Source organism: Aegilops tauschii, chromosome 3 (assembly GCF_002575655.3).
Source record: "Aegilops tauschii subsp. strangulata cultivar AL8/78 chromosome 3, Aet v6.0, whole genome shotgun sequence".
Lineage (NCBI taxonomy): Eukaryota > Viridiplantae > Streptophyta > Magnoliopsida > Poales > Poaceae > Aegilops > Aegilops tauschii.
The window spans coordinates 364,134,060-364,160,975 of NC_053037.3; the positions used below are offsets into that span (position 1 = coordinate 364,134,060).

Here is a 26,916-nt window from a genome sequence, read left to right on the forward strand (position 1 = left end):
TTTATCATCCACACAAACCTCTTCAAGAATCCATTATAATTTTTTGTGATGCAATCATGCAAATTAAAATCATGTAAGATTAGACATATCATTGTACTCTTGGGCATGTCTTGTTTTGTTCTGCATTCTTAGGATCTCATAAATAAAAGAAGACCTCCGGCTGGGAGCATGCATGCTATCTCCAAGTTGATGCATGATTCAACAATCTTTTATACGCTTGGATACATTTTCGATACACTGTTATGATTAGATCTAACATGGGACGATGTGACTACCTGACTATCAAATAAAGCAGTCTCTCTTATTTTCTTTTTTTGTGGGGGAAATAAAGCAGTCTCGTATACTGCTAAAGCAGTACACACTAAAGAATGTTGCTCAGCAGCTTGTTTACACTGTTTGAAGTTGTTTATGTATTCATACTTTAGGGAGGAACTCACTGTTTCTTGATTAAAGATACAATGAAATGTCTAATCAAGCTAGTTTATGTGTTGCATGTTAATTAATGAATTTGTGATGTTTATGATAATTCTTCAGTGACTACTTGTACTTGCATATTAACTGATCCTATGCATCCTCTCCCGGCAAATTTGCATTCTATTAAATTTGCAAAATTAATATTTGTTTTACATATTGCACGAACTATTTGCTTATGTGACTGTAACCTCGAAATCTATGCATTTTTTCAAAATAAATGCTATTGTGCAGACGTTCGCCGGGAGAGCATGGCAAATCAGACGTTTTTCATGGCAATTTATGTTGTCGCAAGGATAGAAAATTTCTTCAACAAGCATGGCAATTTCCGGCGAAAAAATGAACTGAACGAACTTGCCATGCTTGCTAAAGAAATTTGCCATCCTCGGATAATATAAATTGCCATGGAAAATGTTCGATTTTCCATGCCCTCCGAGCAAACATTTGCTGGTTATCAAAATTCATTTGTAGAGCCTGGATAGCTATCATCAATCAAGAACATTATCAAGCTAGAGGTCACATAACAGTGACTTGTTGGCCCGACCCTCACATCGTCCTCCCAGCGTTGTCGGAGATGGCTATGTCTCCGTTTCTCATTCATGGATGGAGGCTCTCGGTGTGGCGGCTGCCGACCGTGCTTCAACAAGGAGATTGATCTCCTGCTCAGTCGGTCAGATCTGCTCCTATTTGATCTGTCCTTGCTTGGGTTGACATTGACTGGTGGTTGGAGTGGCAGGGGAGATGCTCGAGTGCAGCAGTTGGGTGGCCTTCCTTGCGGCTTGTCACCCTTTGGGTAGTGGGTGAGGCTGGTCTTCAGGCGTCGAGGCGGCGACCCTGATTGTGGGAGTCATGAGTACTCGCAACGGGAGCTTGTGACTCTAGTCCTACTTTGTTGCCTTGGCCGATTGGGCAGTGCGGCGGCTGGTGATTGTTGTGTTGGGCTAGGCTGCGACAGGCATCTCGGCGCATGTCTTGTGCTCAAATCTAGGAGGGGTATTTTTGCAGGGGCTAGAGCCTAGCCTACCTCAGCCAGTGCCAATGGTGATAACACTTTGGTGCGCCATGTCCTTGAAGGCATCCTTGCGGTGTCTCTTCCCTTTGTGTACTCCGTGTGAAAACCTTTCTGTTCCAGATCGATCGTTCGTGGTGCTCTAGTGGCGTGACCTTGTCGAAGGCACTATCTTTGGAGTCCACCATTCTCCTCTCTTCTGGTGGTGGAGTGTTGGCTTTGGCGGTGATGTTCAGCAGTTGCTGAGTTTGATGTGTTGTGGTGCATGTGTGTTGGCTCGGTTATGTGGAATGCTGGTCGGTGCCGTTTTGAGTTGTAGGGTGAGCTCCTGCCTGCCGAGTATGGCAAGTCTCATCGACGATGGACAGATGGGCCACTCCGGTCATGGGAAGTGATGTGGGATGACATCTCTGGCAGTCTTACTCTTCAAACTTCCTGTAAGATTTTCACAGACAGTTGTATAACCGTTGTAGTATGAAGGTTGTCTGTAATGTATACACGCAACTAGAGTCATGTCTCAAAATAGACAAGTTACAAACAGACTATTGTATACATTGTCTTACATAACCAATGTACTAACAGGTACAGTATCCCACGCCTTGACCACTGCTTATACTGCGGCCCTACTATACAAAAGTTGGCTTGGCCTTCTATAAATAGAAGGCATCAACAAACTAACAAGACTGTTAACTAGTATTAAACCTAAATTCATAGTAGTGCCAAGAAAAATAATAACAGGTGAGCATGATAGTAAGCGTACGTGTGACGACAATATCACGTGCCTCCCAATCAAAAGAGCTAGTACATGACAAATCAATATGTTGGAAGCAAACTAAATAACGTACGTTCACTAGATCGATCAACAATGCTACTTTTCCTTGAAAGACGATAACGCCCTTCCTTAAGGATACCAGAATTGTAATTCTCCCAAGCTATCATTGCAGCAACGCCCTAAAGAACAAGATTATTCAGACCTCTGACCTGCTCTTATTTTATTACTTGCACAACTTTGTACCCATCCTTACACAATGGCAGTATCATATTCAGAGCGAGTTAAAGCCTGCCATGTGCACAAATACTCAGCGCTAGTTTGACGACCAACTCATGTTTACTGTTGACTGAGGGGGTTAACCAACCAACATGTCGTCACTGCCTCACAAAGCTAACGCAAGTGCTATCCTCCAAACTGTCAAACATCTCCATTTCGTGGGAGATCTTTAAAAAAATAAAAAATACACGCATGTAAAACAAAGCTCTAGACTCCAAATCTTACGAAATCGGTTGCCTATCATCATCAATGCGTGGTCCTATACTCTACATGACCCTATCATATACAGAGATTTTATGGGCCCTCCTATCTTGTTTTAACCAAAATAAAAAAAGGATGTGAAAACATGCAAGCATTAAATTTCTCTTTGTTTTTTGAGGTGTCTTTGTTTCCCTCTCCTTGCTTTGTCGTCATAGTTTTGTCTGCTTATCCCCCAATTTGCATCTACTCTCCAGCAACCTGATGTAGATCCCTTGTCATCTTGCTCTCTGTAAAAGGATTTAACTAGTAGTAAGATCCATGTTGCTTCACCGTTAACTTATACTACTACACTTATGGTTGGAACGGATCATTTTTACTGTTTATAATATAATATAGGTAGGAAATCATCCATGTCCAAGAGAGAGAGAGAAAACTGCACAAATTGCTTATGAGAGGTACCAAAAGGTGTAAGCGAGAGGGGGCCGGGTAAACCAAATATGGCTTGCTCCTTCACCTTGTGCCTCGTGGTATCACATAATGGGCAAAAATATAGTAACAAAAAGTTACTACCGCTGAAACGGACAGGACAGCGTGGCAGTCACCAACCTCTTCTGATTCTTCAGTCTGAATCCAAAGGCAAAAAAAGGCTACCAGAGCCCCAGGAACAAGCAGGATGCTTTAGATCAGAGACCAAATTAAGTAAGTGGAATCCTTTTGCTCGATCTTTTCCTAGAAAACGGACGAATTTCTCCCTGCCTCTGCATGCACACAACCCATTTTTACTTCACGGTTTAATTTTAGTACATGTACATAATGTGTCTCTCCAGATATTTTTGTAATCGAAGACCTGGCTAGGAGGTTCTACACTACATGTAGTGAGAGTGTGATGGGGTAAACCCCTGCACTGCACTGCAGATTACGTACGTAGGTGGTGCAAAAAACAAAATGAAGCATTGTTGAAAACAGAAGCGTAAGCTGTGTAAGATACATAAAGATTACAGATTTGGACAAGTATTTATGAGAGCGCGTCATCAGCTGTGCAACTTCATGTGCTCTGCTGCCCACTCATCATCATCCTTTCCCAACTGAACAGCCCCACAGGAACAGAGAACGCTACGCTATGCTATGCTAGGGGAGAAAGAGAAACCATCCCATATGCTTCGACTACTCTCGTTTTCCACACAGAGAGAGCTTGCTACTACTGTATATACATAGAGCCATCATACACACATGGACACATAGAGCTAGCTTAGCCATCTATAAAAGAAGCCCCATATACTGCCATAAACCGGAGGACCATATCCCACACGTATGATCTGTATTGTCTTCTCCCTCTCCTTCTCAGAGCTAGCATAGCATAGATCCAGAGCTTCTTTCCCGGAAGTAAGCTAGGTTGCTAGACTGGCCGGCTTGCTCTCGATCAGGTCCAAAGCCATCGATTGATCAATCATCTGCTCTGTTGCCATTAGAGTGGTCTACTCCTCTCTGCAAGACGCAGGTAGGTCTACATCTATCTATCCACAGTGTCTAGTACTTCAAATCTCCGGCTGCATCTTCTCCTCCTCCTTTTCATGCATGGTAGCTTGCTTGGTTGGGTACGGTCTATGAAGAAATTTGCTTCTTGCTGGCTCGAGGTCTCAGGCTCTTTCTTGGCTTATTCCAGGTCGATCGAACCCGCTGCGCGTCTCTCGGCCTTGCTCGCCGGCGTTTCTTGATGACGTGCTAGCTCCCTGCCCAAGGAGTTGCCGGCCTTGGAATTGGATCGGTCTTTCAAGCTGTGCTCCACCATCGGCGGCGAAGTTAGCTGGTGCCTCCCATTGTTGTTCCATCCAGCCATCTGGTTTCATCTCACAGGTATGGCGAGCTGCAAAGAATCTATACGCATACTGACTAGCACATATAGTTAGAGAATGCGGTTTTATGCATGCACACTTAATCAGGCTGCTTAGTACTAGTACAGTACCAGATAGTCCTATATATTACAGCAAAATATTTGAGGCCGGCGGGGTGTAATAACCTACTTTTCACATAAAGAGACATGTGCATGGCAAGTCGAGTAGGATTCTTGAGATTGGTAGTAAGTCGTAGAGTATAGCAGATGGCGGTGTAATTATAGGGTTCGAGACATCTCCGGTTTCTCTCCCCCGGCCGGCCGTCCTTGTCCGCCCATCAATACCTCGCCCGCGTGACACTGCTCCCTGACGTTCACGTTTCCACCCCGGCCGCGGCCCACCCCCCTCCACTCCATGCCTCAATTTTGATTCCCTCCTCCTCGATCGTATTCGTGTCATTCATAGTATCACTCTATTTACAGCCGAGAATAATATATGCTAACGCTTTCACTCTCTGTTACGTGCAGCCGTCCCAGAATCCCTGCGCCAGTCGCTGCCTAGTTAATTAGCTTCTCCCGGCGGCGGCGATGGACACCTTCGGCTGGTCCGGCCCCGGCCTGCACGACGACGCCTACCTGCCCCGTCCTGTCAGCCAGCTGAGCTGCGGCCGGTTCGACCTGGACGACGCCTTCCTCGGCCAGCTCCAGTGCGACTTCGGCGGAGGAGGCCAGGTGAGCTCGAGCTACGGTGCTGCCGTCGGAGGCGCAGCGGTTAATAACGGCCCGCTGGGATTCTTTGGCTCGGGGGTCGACGTGTTCTCGTCCGTCGTCGACGGCGCCAGCGCGCACGACGGCCTGCTCGACTCGGCGCTCGCCTTCTCCAGCGTGCTCCCGTGCGGCGGGGAGGGTGACCCCGGGGCCGTCTCCAACGGCGCCATGTTCTCCGGCTACAGCGGCACCACCGTCTGTAACATCTCCTCCGGGGAGTCCAACAACTACAGCGGCGGTGGCGGCGGCCACGACGTAACCGAGGTGGCGTCGCCGACGTCCACCATATCGCCCACCACGACGTCGCACCCCACGATTACGTCGGCACAGCAGGTGCTCCACGTGAGCCGGAAGCTACCCGCCGACGACTGCCCCGCGGCAGCAACGGTGCCGCCGCTCCCACGGGCCGGCACAAAGCGGAAGTCCCCCACCACGACAGCGACGAGCATCACGTTCGGCCAGGACACCAACACCGGAGCGGCCGGCGGGTACAAGCCGGACATGGAGGCGATGGCGCAGGTGAAGGAGATGATCTACCGCGCGGCGGCCATGCGGCCGGTGAACCTCGTCACGGAGCCCCCCGCGGCGGGCAGCAGCAAGCCACGGCGCAAGAACGTGCGCATCTCGAGCGACCCGCAGACGGTGGCGGCCCGTCTCCGGCGGGAGCGCGTGAGCGACCGCCTCCGCGTGCTGCAGAAGCTCGTCCCCGGCGGTAGCAAGATGGACACGGCGTCCATGCTGGACGAGGCCGCCAGCTACCTCAAGTTCCTCAAGTCCCAGGTGCAGGCGCTGGAAACCCTAGGAACGACGAGCAGCACCGGCGCCAGCGCCGCCGCGGCCGCCAGCACGGGCAGGTTACAGTTACACTCACAGCTGCATTATTACAGCAACAACCCTGGGTTTCTCGGATTTGCGAGAAATAACAACAACATTTCTTCCGCCTTCAGAAATCCTAATGGAAATTCTGCCAGACTGTTGTAGTACTGTTCAGTGTCGTCTATACATGTTGCTGTTTCGTACTGTTTCAGGTCGCCGTGTCAAGACTACGAACGTGGTTAAGTAGTACAGTACTGTATACATATATATACTAATTAAGGTTTAGTGTCGTCGTGTACTTTTGTCAAGAATTAATTAATTTGGATCGGTCCGCTGCATCGTGGAAGCGATTCAGGTGCAGCGTGAGATCGAGACCGTGCCGGTGGCAGGACATCATTTATGTATTGGATGGAGAAGAAAAGGAAGAAATATATGAAACTATTGAGATATCCATTTTTTTTGCGGGGTTTGAGATATTCATTTGTGTTCTACTAAGTGGCTGGGACACCCCCCCGCAAAAAAAAAAAGTGCCTGGGACACGACCGGCGTGGGGTGCATGTAAAATCGTAGTGAGAGCCTCTCTTCCATGATTATATACTATAAAATAGCATAGGAAGTTACTTTGAATGGTATAATCGGTGTAATTATGTAATTAAACCTTACATGCATGGATCATCTGTTTGCCGCACATGCATGCATGCATGCCGTCACTCACACAATGACTAAGCTAGCATAGGTACAAATGTGTGGATCATACGTATATCTTATAGTAGCATAGGAGGTTAGTTTAGAATGGTAACTATGTAAAGCGTTTATACTGCATGCATGCGTGCATGATGATTTCTTCCGCTCAATCATGGTCCGATTGCTTGCTGCACATGCATGCATGACGTCAGTTGCAGAGCTACCATAGCTGCAAATGTGAATCATTGGGTGCATGGATGAGGTGTCCCAAAATGGCAAACTTGCGTGGTGGTGCATTGGTCGGTCTCCATATCCGCATATCTTTTGTTCCAGTTCCGGGATGATTAACCAGTCTTCTTCTCCTTTTGCACCCCACAAATGCAACGAATCCAGGTGCGAGTGCAAAAAGGAGCTAGGTGAGGCGAGGAAGATATGTAGCTAGATATGTAAAGAAAGGCTAAGCCTTCTTTTCCCTATCAAAGATGGATGATCTAGATGCTACACCTATGATCTATCTCCATATCTAATGCAGTAGCTATGAATATATGTAGTATATATCCTATATCCCGTGTCTTTTTATCTTATCTGCACAGCGCGTGTAATGCTGGCAGCTGGACCAGGCTTTCTGCTGCGCGCTGATGATAAAAAGAAAAGCGCGGGAATGAATTGGGATTAAGTTAACACGGAAAGGTCCTTTTGCGGCTGCGATAGCCTTAGCCGGTGCATGCATGCATATGATATGCTGGATCGACTGCATGCAGAGCGAGCAGGGTGAAACCCTAGACGCGCTGTCAGTCCACCAGTGCATATGCAAGCACCCTTCGTCCATAGGCATCATCGTTAACAATAGTACTAGTACCAGTAATAGAGGAGGACTAATGGCAGCATGGAATCATTGCACACATGATTAAGAGCTACTCCTACTAGCTAGCCGAGGCGCAGGAATTTGGGCCCGTGCTGGCCTAGCTTGGTGCCCCCGCCCTAATAATATAGGAGTAGTACTGTACTAGTACCACCATCCGGTCCTCTTGAAGCGATCGATCGATCTCGCGTCAAACTCTTTGAGATGTGTGCAGCTGCCGAGAGACACACACACACACAGAGAGAGAGAGAGAGAGAGAGGTGGTTGCGCTTTTGCAGGGCGCTTTAGGGCTGGGGACGCGGTGCAGTGGCAGTGGCAGTGGCAGCAGGAATGGCATCGCAGCATCGGTACCACCACATCCAAAGACAGACCACAGGCGCTCGCTCGCTTTGGTTTGGCTGCTGCAGCAGCGGCGGCCCGCGCGCGTCGCCAAAAGACATTCTCTCAGGGCGGGGCTGCCCCCCATCCCCATGCCATGTGTGCCACTGCCAAGCCCACGGCCACGGCAGGCCGCAGTCTGCATCTGCTCCCCGCGCTCGCTGCCACCTCTCTCTCTCTCTCTCTCACGATCCACCGCCCCAATTCCCGTCGCGACCCAAGCCCAAGCGTGCGCCTTGAGAAAGGTGCGCCCTCATTGCTCGGCACATGCACGCACGCACACGCTGACACGCTCTTCCTCTCTGTCAGTTTTTTTCCTGCATGGTTTCAGGATGCGCCTCCGTCAGCCGTTTGTTTTGGCTCGAGGCTTTTCTCGTTGCCTTGCCGCTCCGTGCAACATACCGACCCGTTCGGTGGCTGGCTGGCTCCGTACGTCATTCGGTCCAGTGACCGGAGAAGATGGATGATCCAACGAGGTGTACGTTGACGATGGGTGGGAATGGAATAATATGAGCGCGCGCGGTGGAGCAAGTGTCGTTTTGATGGCGGGCCTGGACGGCAACTCACCGTACGAGACTAGCCTTGCCGCTTGACAGATGTTGCATCTAGAGGACGAACGCTCGGTTAATGATTCGGCAAATACTTTGCACAAGCTGTGCTCATTTGGTCAAACGCTTTACCACCGTCAACAGTGATTCCGCGAGCGGCGTTCGTTGGCTAGCTTGATCATCACCTGACTGGTGGCCTAGCATCTTGGGACTCTAAAACTGTTGCGAGCCGGCGTGAGGCTGACTGACCGACCCCCAAGCCAAGCTCGTCCAGACGGTGCAGCGCCTACGACGGACTAGTTCGTCATGGCGGCTGGTTTGACCACGCAACACGCAGGGCACGTCATGGCACCCGGTTTTCCGGTTCAAAACCATCGAAAAGGATGGCCAGCTCGTGTCGCGCGCTTCTTTCTTCCGGGTGGTGGTTTGCTGTTTGCAGTCGTTACGAATTAAAAATCAGTCGATCCGCGTCTTGTGAGGAAACGGATTCCGGTTGGAGGACGTTTCAAGCTTCTAGAACCGAATTTTGATCGATGCCGCTTTGGAAAGCTTCGCGAACGAAAGCGTGACGCTTACAACACAGCGGGAGATAAATGCATGCGGAGGAAATGAAATGAAATGGCTTCGGTGACGCTTTCTTATTCAGCAGCGTTCGCAGACCGGAGCAAAGAAAAGATGCGATCCCCCTTTCGAATGAGTTCTCCGGCGTTCCTTCCTTCCCTACAAGGAAAGTCGTACGCATCATCCTCAAGCCTGGGCGTCGCAATCACTGGCCTTACCCAAACGGGCAGCATATCAAAGCCTAAGATACGGCCATATCGCATACGACCCGCCCACTTGCCGACCCTAGCTAGATCAGATCAGCCACCTTCCCTCCCTTCTGCATGCACACCAGCTGCCCCACGCTGCGTGCACAATAATTCACAAGGTGTCTGTCGCAACTCGCAACCCAACCTCGACAACGATAACGAACTGAGTGCAGAGCTGGCTAATCACAATAATTGGACGGTGGACAACGACTACAGTTCGGGGATCAGATTCTGGGAGGCCTATATACGGTGTAACATGACAGTATGCACAAGCGACCTCGAATGTGTATATAACATATGCAAGCAGGTAGTAGTATATCAACACAGGACATCTTCTTTTCCACTTTTGTTTTTCTGAACAGTTTTACATCATAAAATGGTCGGGCACAACTGACCTCCTCACACGAGTGTTGCTATACATGACATGCCAATGAACCACTCATCCAATATTTAAAAATGTTTATAGGGAACCAATGAACTTCCGAGGGACAATCGGTGGGTGTCGTCCAATGTACAGCGTTCAGACAACCTTGTCACACAATTACTGAACACATACAATTTGGAGGACCTACCTGGCTGGCTCAGTGAGCGAGCTTAAAGTAGAGTATGATAAGGATGGCCACAACAAGAGCTGAAATGATTCCACCAATGATCCACTTGTTCCTGTCCATCCTCTTTGACATTGCCGACAGGATTTTCTTACTCTTTCCAACGTTATCATCAACCCCATGCAACTGTAAACAAGACCAGACTCATGTCACTAACAGAAGTATGGTCTTTTCTTTTCTTTCTTTTGAATCCAATAGAGATAAGGATAATAAGTAAATAAGAAGCAAATCATGGTTATTGCTAACATTTGCTTGTATGCAATGGTGTTAGCAAAGTTAACATAACATACTAACAAACTAACAAATAAGGATGACAGTCACACTATTTCACAACTTCTATTATGTAAGTAACTGATGAATTTTGCAGGAATAAAAATTCTGATATTTCAACAATTGTATCAATTACCATGGCATGCATACGCTGCTACTTGAAGGAATGTTACTATTTGCTCTTAATAATATAATATCCAAGAGAATAAACGGAAGAGATATTTGTTTTAACTTCTAATATTAGCCAAATTCCCAAGTGGCCAAGCCCTTGAACCGCTGGGACTGAATAAATGATCTTTTACAGGCTTTTATGCTATCATCACTCAACGACCGTACGGCGACACATTACTAAGCTAGGTACCAGAATATACTCACTATTCATACACAAATAGAGCAATGGGATGTCATGCAAAATAAAACACAAGGTCATGCTGTAGAGAATCTTAGATTACACACTAGAAATTCTAGATAATGCACCTAACTGATTAAATGAGCACAAAGATTGTGATATTTCAAGAAATGCATCAATTATCATAACATGCACATGCTAGTAAAGGGGGAGATCACCCACTGTTTGCTCTTTATATCCAGGAGAATAAACCAATGAGATATTTGATTCACTTCTAAAATATACATTATGACGAATCTAATTAAACTAATTTGGTGTTGTAGATGTTGATATATCTTCCGATAGACTTGGTCAAAGTTTAAGAAGTTAGACTTGGGACAGAACTAGAACTTCAATTAATTTGGAGTGCAGGAAGTAGGTTATAAATAATACTAACATTCAATGGTCGAGAAAACAAAAATTAAAAGAATTGCTCAAGGTGGAGGCACTTTCAAAGCTATTACACTGCACCTAACAGAATTTAATAAACTAGAACCACCAGTGCTCTATTTTGATAATAGATCCTGCATTCAACACATGAAAACTATGATTATTATATTTAGCAAATTATCAAACCTAGAACCTATATAATGGGCTATAGCGATCTGATCTCTATCAGTAGTGCCAGAAATAACAACCGGGCTGAAAGGAATGATGAACAAAAGAGCTATATAGCCAACAATGGTTTGCATAACATTTCAGTGAAGTATATCTAAACTACAATAAAGCAGTTATGACTGAATACATACAGTATCGTGAGCATGCAGTAGTGACTGCCGTTGTTGATGAAGGTCCTGAAGAATCGACACACCAAGTTCTTCTGTCTCCAGCATAGTTCTTCGGCTCTCTTTAATTCTGTCAGTGGACTGATTCAGTCTTTCAGTTGTCATCATCAACCTTCCTCGCTGATCAGTGGACACCTGAGCCAGGAAAGAATTCCCAAATACAGCATGAGTACTAAAACTAGCAAACATCAAGAACTTTGACGCCACTTAAGAAATCAGAACAAACATAATAATACCGCATTATATATACACTTCACATCAATAGAGAAATATGTCAAGACAGGGAACACTGTTTCTACAATACGGAAAGACAACATTGCAAGAACTTGCAATATCCAGGAATACAAAAAGTGGATAACTCCCTTTTCCCGATATATTAAGCAGCTTTTCAAAATGATTGAATCGGGACTACATTTTCTTTTATAATGCAGTAAGAAGAGGTACAATTCTCTTTTTGTCTTTTGGTTCTGAACAGATACCATTCTGCACAGCAGATATGATTTTCCCCTCTGCAGTTTACTTTCTAATAAGGCTACAGAAACAAGCTATGCAGCGAAGAAGTATCTTGAAGATACATCTACACATTGTAGTACTCATTTATTGGTCAAAAGGGGCATATTTATAGGAAACGCCAAGGAATTATTGTTTCCATCACTGTTTCCACTGTCACTTTGCATAAAACAATACCTTCATTCAGTAAAAACAAAGAAATACAACTCAAGATTACGAAGCAATCATAGTTAGTGAGGGGGATACAGATACAAGTCCTAATGAATTCAAATCAGCACAGCGGTGCAATGGAAGAATATGGACATTTTTTAGAATCAAAATTCAGAAATAAATTAAAATAGGGGGAATAATCAGTTATACACTTTCTAACTCCAGCATTCAGTGGCAGAGCATGAGTCCAATCCCAAAGGCGGGGCCAGAGGACAATGCAAAAGTAAGAAATTGTTCATGTTAGAAAAACTCAGCAAAGTATGTAGAGTGCCTCCTTTGCAGCAGGGGTGGTCAACTATTGGTTAATGAGACAAAATAAAGCCACTGTGATGGGCATCTTGGGAAAAATGTCGTTGTGATCTTCATTATTTGGGGTGAATTGTCACTGCAATCACCATCATTTTAAGAAACAAGGTCTTCTTTGCAACCGCATAAAATAAAATGCAATTTAACAGACTAGATAAGCATCCAAACATGTCAATATGGGGAGAATGGCCCAATTGACAAGGCAATTGTAGTGCGGTATGCAGTACTTAAGTTCATATTTCGCATGCTGTCAGATAGTACATCACAGAATTGTTAACCGTGTCACTGCACACAATCTAAACATAACCAAGTAGTGTGCAGCATTGTAAAGTACAGCTTTACTAACAGCATCACAGCTAAGTAGTCCAAGAGAAGTTCAAAATACAGTATATTAATCTGATCATAAGCGCCAATAAGATTCATAATATTGTCACTGACCAATATTAGGGATACCGCCACAATTGAATAAACAATAGGTGTGTCTAGTTCTCATCTAGATGAGAAATAACTAAGTCTCATCTAACTCCACCATTTGATTTCGTGCGGAGATTCATGTGGATTTGTTTTCTTTTACTTTCTTGCTTGATTAATTAAACAGTGTGGGAGTTAGACAAGACTTTGTTAATTCTCATCTAATAGTACCACATATTAGATGTCACGAAGTTTTGATCATCCTTTCAGCACCAACCCAATCACCTAATAGTGCCACATTAATTAAAAGGTATCTATGTGGCAATTGAATTGATAGGAATAGAGAGCTCACCGCGAGTGTGTCAGCCATGCCAGATTCAAGGAGCTCCTCCTTGGTAGTTTGCCTGGCATTAGGCGCCGAGATCCTCTTGAGCTCGCTCTTGAGGTTGTTAAGGTCAGATTTGTACTCCCGCAGCTTAGCTAGCAAACCCGCTTTCACGCTAGGCGGCGTATTCCTAGCCTCCAGGTCCATCCTCCGAATCTGTAATAAATACATGAAGGAAATAAAAATCACATACTGCCCCCACATGGCAGTGAAACAAGGGCATATACAACTTGCCCCAAATCACACATTCACCTACGCCTCCCAAAATCACATCCTAGTTTCCCAACGGCAGAATGTAGGGCAGCAGAATCGTATAGGCATGTAGCCAAAGGAACCTCATAAATAAAATAGACCTGGTATTTACCAGCGATTCAGCTTCCTGCACGCCGGACTGGATCTCGGAGAGCCTCTGCTTCTTCTTCTCTGCATTAGATCTCACCGTGTTAGACGAAACCAGCAGCGGCGAAAAGGGAGGAGAAATCCCCCGGTACAATTAGGCATGGGGGGCGGTGGGCACGTACCTCCATCGAGGGCGGAGGCGACGGTGCACTTGCGGGAGAGGGAGGCGGATTCCTCGCAGTACTGGCGCTCGTAGCCCTCGAACACCTCGCTCATGACTGCTCCCCTCGATCGCCTCCGCCCGCGCGCAAAGATTCCCCCCTCCGGATTCCGCGCCCAAATCGTCCGGCGGCGTCGAATCGAGCAGATGATCGAGACGGCCGCAATTCGATCCGGGCTGCCTCACGAGGGGGGGCTCCGGGCGTTTGGTGGAAGCTTCGATTTTGGTCGGGTAGGGATTGGGGGATTTGGGGTGGAGGTCCGATAAAAGCACGGCTGCTTCGCGGGCTGGCGTGCGCATTGGCACGTTTGTATCGTGTGTTAATTGGGACACGGTGAATTCCAAAATCCAAAAGTATAATACTCCCTCCGTCCAAAAATACTTGTCATCAAAACGGATAAAAGGGGATGTATCTAGATGTATTTTAGTTTTAGATACATCTCTTTTTATCAAATTTAGTTTTAGATACATCTCTTTTTATCCATTTTGATGACAAGTATTTTCGGACAAAGGGAGTATAAAATAAGACACTGCGTTATGGGTCCTGCCGGTTTTATAGGTATCCTGTCGTGCAGCAGAACTGACGGCGGTGGTTTTCCGCGCAACACCGTACACAGTAATGTAAACCGGTCATGTTTAATCTTATTTAGCCTCACTAATGATCTAACCGTTCAATAATTTGCTTTTAAAAAAAATGTGGAGCTAGCAAATCTAATTAAACGGAATTTCAGATGCCGCTTATTTGCCATTTACATCCCTAACCGTCACAGAAGGAGACAACCCTCGTTGGTTGTTCGCCCGGTTCTCCTTTCCCGTTTTCCTCTATCCCCATGAATAGGTGGTTTGGGAGGGCGATTTTCCCAAAATGTGCGCCGGCAAGGCCGCGAGCGGATCCCTCCTCTCTGTCCGCCGCTTCGCGGACCGAGGGAGGGTCCCGGTTCTTTCCTAGCCTGTAAATAGTCATAGGGGCAGGGTTTTTCTATTGCGTTGTTAGGGTGGTTGGGGCAGCGGGCAGGAGAATAAATCTGCATTGGCTCCAATCCCACATCGGCGGCGTCTCGAAGTTATGTGTCGTGTCTGCTTGGCGGTCCTTCAAATCGACAGGATTAAGTTTCTTTGTTGATGTAGGCGAGACGACGGCGTCGACATCTTCTCTGGATGTTTGTGTCCTCCTGCTCTGTCCCCGACGATGTGGCGTCCTCTCCAATGTCGTTGAGGAGCATGGCGGCTGTGACGCCCGAATAATTAGACTACAGTAATTCCCTGCTATTGATGCCACGTCACCTCTGTCACTGTAGTTAATCCCGCGTTAGTTCAAAATCCAATTCAAATTCAAAATTGAATAAAAGGCAATCAACAAAAGTTTTCAAATTTTAAAACTAAAATGTTCCGGTTGTGCCAAATATTGCACTGATAATTATTGTGGAGAAAACATATTTTTAGGAAATGCCTAAATGCATTAAAATGAAATAAAACAGAAAATAGATAAAAGAAAATAAAATAAAAAGAAACAAACAAAAAAAAAAAGCAAACCCCTTCCTGGACCTAACCCCCCCTCTCACTGGGCCAGATGGCCCAGCTGGCCGGCTCATCTGGGCGGCCCAACCCAGCAGCCCACCTTTCCCCCGGTCGCCTCCCTCCTCCCTGTTCCCCCGACCCAGCGACCGCGCTCGCCGGTCGCCACCGAACCCTGTCGCCGTCCCCGTCGGAGAGGGGATAAGGGCGACATCCCCTCGACGCCTCGAGCCCTCCCCTCCACTCACCCGTTCTCCCTCTCGGCCCCTGCGCCTTTCCCCCTCAGCTCCACCTCGTTCCCCACCGCAACCGAGCGCCGCCGTCGCCATGGCTGCGCCATAGCCGCGGCCACCGAGCCCCGTTCTCCTCCCCGACGTGTCCACGAGCTCCGCCGCGTCGAGCCCGTCCTCCTCGACCACGGGCCCGAGCCCCGGGAACCCTGCATCGACCCCGCGCCATCTTCTTCCTCGTCGGATCCCCGCCGCCGTTCGCCGTCGGTTCCGACTGCACCACGCCTTCCCCGCGCCCGCTCTAAACGGCTACGCCCCGCTGTGAGCTCCTGCTCCTCCTCCCCCTCTCCATTAGCTCGCTAGCTTGCCGTAGCCATCGCGCCGCGTTAGGCCGCACCCTCCGCCGCCTGGCCTCGTCGCCGGCGTGGCCACGGCGACCTTTTGGTCCCGTTCGTGCCTCCGTTGCCTTGGCCGCATCGTGTAGGCCTCGCCCCGCTCTTCGGTTTGCCCCAGTTCGCACCGTAGCCCCGCCTCTGCCGCACGCCCGAACCACCCCGCCGCCGGCGAGCTCCTGGCGCTCCGCTCCGACCTCCCCAGCACCCCGCACCGCCACCGTTCGACGCGCGGCGTCGAGCCGCGTCGAACGCAAGCAACCGCGGCCCCTGGGACCCCCTGTGCGCTAAACCCGAGCCGAGCCCGCCGCGCGCCGCCGCGATTTGGCTCGCCGGAGATGTTCCGGCGCCGTCCGCCGATGTGGCTAAGTGCCCCCCCTGGGTCGCTGCCAGTGGGTCCTGGTGGCCCAGTTGACTGGGTTGACCCCAGTCAACTGCTGACTGGGCAGCCCAGTGTCACTGTCATGCGGGCCCCGCCGCGTAAGTAAACTAAATAAAATGTTTTTATAAATAAAACTAATTAAGTAATCTAAATAGGCACTGACAGGTGGGGCCTACCTGCTAATAACCTTGTTTAAGTTAGTTATAAAACTCTGTTAGTGCCCTGTCAATGACATGTGGGTCCCACTGGACCCACCTGTCTGGTTTGACTGGTCAGCCGACCTGTTGACCTGCTGACGTCAGCGTTACCTCATGCTGACGTCATAATTCATTTTTGCTAAATTCAAATAATTCCAGAAATTCAAATAATCTTTGAAAATTCATATCTTTTAAACCGTAACTCGGATGAAAATGTTTTCTACATGAAAGTTGCTCAGAACGACGAGACGAATCCGGATACGCAGCCCGTTCGTCCGCCACACCTCCCTAACCTATCGAACTCGCAACTTCCCCCCCTCCGGTACCTCTGTCAGAAAACGCGAAACGCCGGGAATACCTTCCCGGATGTTTCCCCCCTTCGTCGATATCACTTACTACCGCGTTAGGGCATACCTAGCACCGCGTTTTGCCTCCTTATGTTTTGTGATGCTTTGTTTGCTCCGTATTTACTGTTTCTTCCCCCTCTCCTTCTCCGGTAGACTACGAGACCGACGTTGCTGCTACCCGGTTCGACTACGGAGTTGACGACCCCTCCTACTTGCCAGAGCAACCAGGCAAGCCCCCCCCCTTGATCACCAGATATCGCCTATTCTTCTCTATACTGCTTGCATTAGAGTAGTGTAGCATGTTACTGCTTTCCGTTAATCCTATCCTGATGCATAGCCTGTCATTGTTGCTACAATTGTTACCCTTATCTGCTATCCTGCTGCTTAGTATAGGATGCTAGTGTTCCATCAGTGGCCCTACACTCTTGTCCGTCTGCCATGCTATACTACTGGGCCGTGATCACTTTGGGAGGTGATCACGGGTATATACTATATACATTATATACATGACACATGTGGTGACTAAAGTCGGGTCGGCTCGAGGAGTACCCGCAAGTGATTCTGATGAGGGGGCTAAAAGGACAGGTGGCTCCACCCCGGTAGAGGTGGGCCTGGGTTCCTGACGGCCCCCGACTGTTACTTTGAGGCGGAGCGACAGGGCAGGTTGAGACCACCCAGGAGAGAGGTGGGCCTGGCCCTGGTCGGCGTTCGCGGATACTTAGCACGCTTAACGAGTTCTGGGTATTTGATCTGAGTCTGGCCATTTGGTCTATACGCACTAACCATCTACGCGGGAGTAGTTATGGGTATCCCGGCGTCGTGGTATCAGCCGAAGTTCTTCTTGACGTCAGCGACGGAGCGGCGCGCACCGGATTGGACTGGAACGCCTGCTAGGCTAGGTCTGCTTCCGGTCGCCCTCGCAACGTGCAGGTGTGCAATGGGCAATGGGCCCAGACCCCTGCGCGCATAGGATTTAGACCGGCGTGTTGACCTCTCTGTTGAGCCTAGGTGGGGCTGCGACATGTTGATCTTCCGAGGCCGGGCATGACCCAGAAAAGTGTGTCCGGCCAAATGGGATCGAGCGTGTTGGGTTATGTGGTGCACCCCTGCAGGGAAGTTTTTCTATTCGAATAGCCGTGTCCCTCGGTAAAAGGACGACCCGGAGTTGTACCTTGACCTTATGACAACTAGAACCGGATACTTAATAAAATACACCCTTCCAAGTGCCAGATACAACCCGGTGATCGCTCTCTAACAGGGCGATGAGGAGGGGATCGCCGGGTAGGATTATGCTATACAATGCTACTTGGAGGACTTCAATCTACTCTCTTCTACATGCTGCAAGATGGAGATGGCCAGAAGCGTAGTCTTCGACTGGAATAGCTATCCCCCTCTTATTCTGGCATTCTGCAGTTCAGTCCACTGATATGGCCCTTTACACATATACCCATTGCATATGTAGTGTAGCTCCTTGCTTGCGAGTACTTTGGATGAGTACTCACGGTTGCTTTTCTCCCTCTTTTCCCCTTTCTATACCTGATTGTCGCAACCAGATGCTGGAGTCCAGGAGCTAGAGATCCCGAGGATGATGCTACATGGAGTTCGGCTTCGAGGAGTAGTTAGGAGGTCCCAGGCAGGAGGCCTTGCCTTTTCGATCGTTGCTACTTTTGTGCTAGCCTTCTTAAGGAAAACTTGTTTAACTTATGTCTGTACTCAGATATTGTTGCTTCCGCTGACTCGTCTATGATCGAGCATTTGTATTCGAGCCCTCGAGGCCCCTGGCTTGTATTATGATGCTTGTATGACTTATTTATGTTTTAGAGTTGTGTTGTGATATCTTCCCTTGAGTCCCTGATCTTGATCGTACACATTTGCGTGCATGATTAGTGTATGGTCAAATCGGGGGCGTCACAGCGGCCTTGTTCAGGAGGTGGCTGACAGTTACTTCTCTTGGTGGTGGCGTCGGTGTGCGGAACATAATGACCTAAGTGGAACAAGGGAAGTAGTCCCTGGATGGCGGTTCTGGTAGTCTTCCTCGACGGTGTCAATGGGAAGTTCCATTTCCGAAGTCAGGATGTCACGGGGGCAACCCCTGGCTGATATGCCACAACGATATGTGCCTTGCCGTGTGCAGTGAGCCTGGTCTTCAATTCACAAAGCCTCAACAAGGATGATGCTTCCCGGCCATGGCAACGATGGAGGCCTTTCTCCTCTATGTCTGGCGAGCGTCTCGATGGTGTTGGAGGTTGAAGATGGTTGACATTTACGGCGTGTGCAAGGAGCCCTTAGGTCATGTTTGTATTTTCATCTCCCCTGGTTCTGTCTTGCAGGGTTTCCAGGATATCTATCATGTTCTTTCATTGTTTCCCTGTTTGTGGGTTCCTGTAATCTCACTTCAGTTCAACGGAATGCATGGTTACCTTAAAACATTGCACGGGAGGTGATATATGTCATCCATAAGTGCCGCAGTTTTCTACCAATCTCAATTCAAAATTACAATAAGTAATTATTAGAATTTTTTTTGAGAAACACCTGTAAATTTGTTCATACTCATAACAATTACATGCACACTAGTTTGGACCTAAGATCCAAGAAAATACAAAGTAACTCCTATGACTAAGAATTACAATGAAATCTCTTAAATCACCTTCTTCGCGGTATCAATCTCTACTCGAAGAAATACTCCAAAGACTTTGGTAAAGAAGTTGCAATTGGACTAGAGCAACAGTGTTGTCACTCTTTCACCCGCACAAACATTAAATAATGGTTTTTTTAAAGCGCCTTGAGTCGCCCATCTAAAAAGATGAGAAGCATTGATCGATGAACATACTTGGGTCAGGGCTGACCGCCTACAAGTGCAGGCCGTCGAATCACTATATCTTCAACATGGTGTTGATGCAAGATTTCACCTTCACAAAGAATCAGACAAACAAAAAAAGTTTGACACAGCAACATAAACTCATCAGATCCGAATAATCGAATCTATGAGGACAGAAAACTCTCAAACTTCATGGCACCGCTAAAAGGGCGAGAGGAAATTTATTCTCGCAAAAACTATGATGATCACTAGACATTAACGAAAAACATAAAGATCTTGAAGATCCGAGCTCCCCCCTTCTTTGCGCCAAGATGGCAGCTGGAGGCGAGAGGACCTAAAATTCTCAGATGGTGCCAACGGCGGCAACACGAGAAAACCCTATAGTACTTATTAGATTAGAGGGAATATATCCTATTTATCGTCTTTGAGCGTCAAACAGTGGAGCCTCCACCCGCAAACAACACACAACGAACTAGTCTTGTTTGGGGATCCGCTGCACGTGTGTATGTTGTTTAGTTTGTTGTTTTTCCAGTTTTTCTCTTTGTGGTTATTTTTATTAGTACTGCTTGTGATTCTTTCTTTTTAGTTGTTACTTTTTTCTTTGTTTTTTATTTCTTTTCCTTTCACATTTCTATTTTTTTGTTTCTCTTCTGATTTGTTTTTATGGTTTTTCCTTTTGCATTTTTCATTTTGTAATATACAATGAGTATTTCAAAATACATAGTGAACATTTCTGTACTACTCCATGGTACAAAAATTCTAATATATGATGAATTTCTTTTAAATACACATCGAACATTTTGTTTAGTATACCGTGAACTTCCTTTAATGTCTAGTGAACTTTTCTTGTAATATACAATTATTTTTCTAACAAAGATTGATTCTTTTCGAGAAACATATTGAACAGTTTTTTTAATATACATTTTCTATTTTTTATATTGGTTTTTAATTACCTCTATAGAAAACCGTCATGAAAATCATAGAGATAAAACAAAGGAAACCCGCTAGCTCAAATGAGCTCACAAGTGTGCGCTGACCCATTTGTGCCTCGCTTCAGGCGTCTATTTGACGCTAACAAACACGCGTCAAATAATACTAGAACTTGTGATATATATGACCCATTGCAGGAGTTATGCCTCGCCTAGCTCACTGCGTGCGCCTACATGGGCATGGCCCAGCGGGCGACAAGTCGTGAACCAGCGTATGCATGGACGACAGTTTTTGTTGTTGACATATTTCACTTTGTTTCTTTATTTTTTTCGGTTTTATTTTAATTTTAAAAAGTTGACTACATAAAATAAGGTTCACGAATTTTGCAAAGAAAATCACAGATTTGACAATTATTCATGATTCTCAAAGCGTTTGTGAATTTTAAAACAAAAAACATAAATTCAAAAAAATCACAAATTGAAAAAAGGAAAACTAAAAATACACGAGTTCAGAAAATGCTCACAGATTAGAAAAGAAATGTGATTAAATTGTTAGCTGTACAAATGTTCTTGAATTTCAAAAAATGTTCCTGAATTCAAAAAAGATCATGAATTCAATAAAAGTTCATGGATGAGAAAATCATTGAATTGGAATAATCTTCACGAATTTAATTTTTTTGTAAACTATAAATTTTCATGAATTTTAAAATATTTATGATTTTTTTGCGAATTTGAAAAATGTCCATGAATAAAAATGTACAAAAAGAAAAGAGAAAAAACAATAGAAAAGGGGGGGACCAAGAAAAAAATGATAAAAGAATTCTCCGGGAACCTTTAGAACACTAAGCTGAAGGTTTTCATATAAGATTAGTAAAGGCAGTCGACACCTCCCGCTAATGGGTCGACCTGGCAGTAATACTTAGGCTATGTTCGGTTACTCCCAGCCCCGCCGGGATCGGACACAACCCCCCCACCCCCCCGATCCACGTGGGTTTCGCCTCGGCCGGGGTCGGTTCCCGGTCTGGCTTATGAAAGCCTTCGGTTAGACCCGGTCTGGACCAAATCCCTCGCAAACCCCGTGGAAATCGCCGGGATATGACCCACGCGTCCCACCCCGTTGAAGCAACCCTCTCCTGACGCAAGCCCCGCTCTCTCGCCCCGACCCTCTCTCCCTCTCTCGATTTGACAACGGCGGCGCTACCGGAGTAGATGGCGGCGGCGCACTTCCTCCTTCCCCCTTCCTCTCCCCTTTTCAACCGTCGGCTGGACATCGAATCGAAGCTGCATGAGCTCGGCGGAGACCCAGACCAGCCATGGAGCCAGGCCCAAACCCTAGCCGGACTTCATCCAATCTCCCCGCTGCCTCACGCCGGAGAAGAGGAGGCAGTCGGCGACGAGACCTTCAGGTTGGTTCTCTGTTTCTCCCTGTGTGCGCCTTCTCCTCTGTCCACTCTTTGTTCTCTCTTTATTAACAGCAAGGCATCGTGGTGGTGGCGACCTAGAGGATTAACCGAATGCATAATAAGTGATATGGAATTCACAATGACATGTATTTAGTCCCCGAGGGGATTTGGTGTAGGGTGAGGGATCACCCAATCCTCTAGAGGATTAAATCCACTAGAGGATTAAATACTCTACAACCGAACAAGGCCTTAGTGGGTGATCGCCCCGGTATGTATCGGTTGTTCTGAAACTTGGCTCTCTAGTGGAGCCCACTATGAGTAGGCAGCTCCACCAGCCCTTTGTGGACCAAGTCCCTTCCTTTCACTGTTTCACATTAAAGTGGACACTTATCCCAAAAAGTCATTTTGAAGGATAAGCGCTACTGAGTCATACATTTTGAATAGTGTCAAAATGTTTTTTTTAGTTTCAAAAAATTCTGAAAAAATCAACATGTTCATATAGATGTATATTATACATGTGCAAATTCTGATGCTGAAATAAATAACCATGTGAGTTACACAAAAATGACTAAATTGTCAGCTTGGAAAGATGAAAAGTGCACGCGTTATTAACTGTTTAGAAATCATCATTTTATATACTGATGGTGTCCTGGATTAGGGGGTGCTAACCACGTCATCCCCTAAGTATGGGCTAGGACGAGTACCACCAAACTATCAACCAAGTGGGCCACACTTACTGGATCCCACAACGTATTCAAGATGGAATCTTCCAAAGACTTGACATGTACTCCAAGACAAGATGTGATCCTTGGCATGTTTATCCCCCGATGTAACCGACCTAGGTGTAACCCAAGCCGAGGGGTTTAGACCGTAGGTAGATTCATTCACACATACAATCTCAAGGTAGATCAACCTGTACTTTGTAGCCTATCCATAATCAATACAATACAAGCATGACGTGGAGTTTTACCTCTTCGAGAGGGCCCGAACCTAGGTAAACAATGTGTCGCTTCTTCGTCCTATTACCATCTAGCCAAGATTACCACCTCAGACCCCCTACCCATGATCTACTGGATTTAGCTCCATCGTTCGGCACGGTGAGGAACACACGAACACGACCGAACAATAGGGAGGGTGATACGTATCCAATGTACCTACAATTTATGAAGTATTCATGCTGTTATATTATCATTCCTGGATGTTTTACAATCATTTTATAGCAACTTTATATCATTTTTTGGACTAATCTATTGACCCAGTGCCCAGTTGAAAGTGCGTTATATCGACTAGAGGGGGGTGAATAGGCGATTTTTATGAATTCTTCACTGAGTAATTTGCGAGTGAGGAAATTCCTTAGCGAAGAACTACTTGCAGCGGAATAAGTACTCAGAAGTAAACATAACAGAATACAAGCATGGTCATCATGATGAAATGAAGACAAGCACAGAGTACAGAAAGCGTAAACACAGGATAACACAAGATGAAGACAAACAAACTGAAGAAATTGAACTGAGGAAATTGAGAAAGTCTTCAGTCAAAGTCTTCAAACACAGATATGAACAAGTGCACAACACAGTTATGAGGAAATAATGAGTTGAGGAAATAGAACCAGTAAGCTCGGTGAAGACAATGATTTGGTAGACCAGTTCCAACTGCTGTCTCAGTTGTACATCTGGTTGGAGCGGCTAGGTATTTAAACCTGAGGACACACAGTCCTCACCGTATTCTCCTTGAACTAAGGTCACACAGACCTCGTCCAATCACCCGTGGTAAGTCTTCAGGTGACTTCCGAACCTTCACAAACTCGGTCACTCAGCGATCCAGAATTCCTCTTGGATGCTCTAGACCATGACGCCTAACCGTCTGGAAGAAGCACATTCTTCAAAGGTAACAAGCGTCGGATCCACGCAGGATCAATCTCTTCAGTGATGCTCAATCACTTTGGGTTTGTAGGTGTTTGGGTTTGGGTTTTCCTCACTTGATGATTTTTGCTCAAAGTCCTCGGAGGATGGGATGCTCTCAAATGACAAGTGTCAGTTTCTCTCGGAGCAGCCAACCAGCTAGTGGTTGTAGGGGGCGGCTATTTATAGCCTAGGGAGCAGCCCGACGTGATAAGACATAAATGCCCTTCAATGATATGACCGTTAGGTGGGTAGATATTTTGGGACAGCTGGCGCATAGCACAGCAACGGTCGGAAATTTGTGTATCAAATTCCTCAGGCTATCATGTTCCTCACTGTGTAGGCAATCCGCACTGGCGAATTCCTAACTCCTCAGTCAGAACAAATTCCTCAGAGACCAGAAGAACTTCGTCTCTGTCACTGAAGAATATGACTGAAATGTATGAGATTTCCAATGGCTTCACTCAAAGGGATTGGTAGGTGTAGGATTTTGAGTTGAGCACCACATGGAAATTTGTCCTTAGTATTTGCTTGACCCCCTTTAACAGTACGGTGTTTCCTATGACTCAAGAAAGAGAAAATGAAACTACGAAAATAAAAGTCTTCACGCTTCATGTTCCTCAAATGAATACCAAGTCTTCAAGGTCACACCAATTTCTTCACTTTCTAAGTCTTCAGAAATCCAAAGTCTTCAGTCGAAGAACTTCATTTTTAGGGGTCGACTTTCTCTGTAAATATCAAACTCCTCATAGACTTATAGACCTGTGTACACTCATAAACACATTAGTCCCTTAACCTATAAGTCTTCAATACACCAAAATCACTAAGGGGCACTAGATGCACTTACAATCTCCCCCTTTTTGGTGATTGGTGACAATATAGGTTAAGTTTTCAACGGGGATAAACATATGAAGTGTAAATACTGATACTGAGGAATTTGATTGCAAGATATCGAAGAACTCCCCCTGAAGATGTGCATAGTGAGGAATTTGCTTTTGAAGCAATGCACACTTGAAGAGTTGAATCATGGAGATTTCCCCCTATCACTACAAAAAAAGACACATATGTGACATTTTGGGCCGAACAATTTTTTTTTCTGTCATACATATGACACTTCTATGACGATAATTGTGACAAAACCCGGTATCATCATAGATGTGGTGGGCTCCTACTTCTATGACAAAAAATCATGACAGAAAATGGGCTTTTCGTCCTGGGCGGGCCGGAGACGCAGTTGCATGACATTCTTTGGGCCGTCCATGACAGAAAAAACCGTGGTAGAAGCGAGGGCGAGGAAAATTTCGGGGAATTCCCGGTTACGGTGGGAGGTCGGAGGCCGAGCGATGCACGTTTCTCTCGTACACGTACGCGCGTGTGTGCGAGGCGTTGGCTCTAACTGAACCCGAGCGAGGCGTTGGGCTCTAACTAAACCCGAGTGATTGCACTGCAGGCTACGCGTTACTGAACCCGAGCGATCGATGATGGCTGTTAACTGAACCCGATCGAGCGATTCCTTCGCTACTGCTGCTAACTGAAGCCGATCGATGCTGCCTCTGGGATGAACAGTGAGCGTTGGGGGGGTGGATGAACAGTGAGCGGTGGCGTTGCCTCTGGATGAACAGGACCCCGTGCGGTGGAGGGCTGGATGAACAGTAGACGGTGGAGGGGTGCCCGTGGAGGGGTGGTTGAACAGGACCCCATGGTGTGGAGGGCTGGATGAACAGTAGACGGTGGAGGGGTGCCCGTGGAGGGGTGGTTGAATAGTAGCTGGTGGAGTAGCGCGCGGTGGAGGCTGGATGAACAGGAGCCCGTGGAGGCTGGAGGAGGTCGACGGTAGCCCGTGGAGGCTGGAGGAGGTCGACGGTGGAGATGAACAGTATCCCGTGGAGTCCCGTTTTGCGGTACGCCACACCCCTCCCAGTGAACAGGACCCCCGTTTCGGCCGTGGGAGGTCTGTTTCGTCCGTTTTGCGGTACGCCACACCCCTCCCGATCAACAGGACCCCCATTTCGACCGTAGGAGGTCCGTTTCGTCCATTTTGCGGTACGCCACACCCCTCCCGATCAACAAGACCCCCGTTTCGACCGTAGGAGGTCTGTTTCGTCCGTTTTGCGGTACGCCAGACCCCTCCCGATGAACAGGATCCCGTTTCGAATGTGGCCGGTCGAACACAAGGCCGTTTCCTCCGTTCTGCGGTACGCCAGGCCTCGTTTCCATCGCCTGTTCCGTCCAAGCCCTCCCGATGAACACGACCACGCATTCCGTTCTGACCCAGCCGGTTGGCTCCCACGAGTTCCATTGCCTCCCGATGAACACGACGCATTCCGTTGCCTCCCCATGAACACGACGTATTCCGTTGCCTCCCCATGAACACGACGACGACGCTGTTTCTCCGTTCCGACCCAGCCATGTCAACGAGCCCCCGCCGTACATATGCGCGAGTAGGCGTTCGAGACCCCGCCCGTATGTACACATACGTGGCCGTATTTTCTTTCTTGCACCCTAGCCGCTGTACGTACGTGTACATGCTATGTGCGCGCCTCTACTGCGACACGTGCGCGCCTCTACATCCACCAGTATATATGTACGTACACGTTCGTGACCAGAATGACAACGCTACGTACGCTTCGACCAGGTGGGTCCCGACTGTCAGGCACTTCCTTGCGTGCGAAGATGTAGCTGGTGGGTCCCAACAGTCAGGGGGGCGAATCGTTTTTTTCCCGGACGCACTTCCTTGCGTGCGAAGGTGTAGCTGGTGGGTCCCAGCAGTCAGGGGGGTGAATCGTTTTTTTTGCCGGACGCACTTCCTTGCGTGCGAAGGTGTAGCTGGTGGGTCCCAGCAGTCAGGGGGGAAACGTTTTTTTCACGAAATACGGTGGCCCATCCGGTGGGTCCCCGCTGTCAGGTGGAGGAATAATTATTTTGCGCGTAATAAGGAGGCACTT

The 26,916-nt window shown here is 47.3% G+C and overlaps 2 protein-coding genes across 2 annotated transcripts; one reads left to right on the plus strand and one right to left on the minus strand.

Moving 5' to 3' along the window:
• The first annotated feature begins 3,955 nt into the window (after nt 1–3,955).
• LOC109733912 (uncharacterized) lies at nt 3,956–6,593 on the plus strand. Its single transcript, XM_020293121.4, has 3 exons — nt 3,956–4,227; nt 4,393–4,583; nt 5,089–6,593. Exon 3 carries the CDS (start codon nt 5,149–5,151, stop codon nt 6,307–6,309), a length of 1,161 nt encoding a protein of 386 aa, XP_020148710.1. The 5' UTR covers nt 3,956–4,227; nt 4,393–4,583; nt 5,089–5,148; the 3' UTR covers nt 6,310–6,593.
• A 3,143-nt stretch (nt 6,594–9,736) lies between these two features.
• Nucleotides 9,737–14,188, minus strand: LOC109776459 (vesicle transport v-SNARE 13). Its single transcript, XM_020335102.2, has 5 exons — nt 13,820–14,188; nt 13,663–13,721; nt 13,266–13,454; nt 11,441–11,611; nt 9,737–10,159 (listed from the first exon to the last, which is right to left on the minus strand). Exons 1-5 carry the CDS (start codon nt 13,911–13,913, stop codon nt 10,007–10,009), a joined length of 666 nt encoding a protein of 221 aa, XP_020190691.1. The 5' UTR covers nt 13,914–14,188; the 3' UTR covers nt 9,737–10,006.
• Nucleotides 14,189–26,916: the final 12,728 nt, after the last annotated feature.

Excerpts from the sequence above, each read along its gene's own strand:
- LOC109733912 (XM_020293121.4), top strand. The coding sequence starts at position 5,149 with ATGGACACCTTCGGCTGGTCCGGCCCCGGCCTGCACGACGACGCCTAC.
- LOC109776459 (XM_020335102.2), bottom strand. The coding sequence starts at position 13,913 with ATGAGCGAGGTGTTCGAGGGCTACGAGCGCCAGTACTGCGAGGAATCC. Across the intron at positions 13,455-13,662 it reads TGCAGGAAGCTGAATCGCTG|ATTCGGAGGATGGACCTGGA; the intron begins GTAAATACCAGG and ends TATTTATTACAG. Across the intron at positions 10,160-11,440 it reads TACTGCATGCTCACGATACT|TTGCATGGGGTTGATGATAA; the intron begins GTATGTATTCAG and ends TCTTGTTTACAG.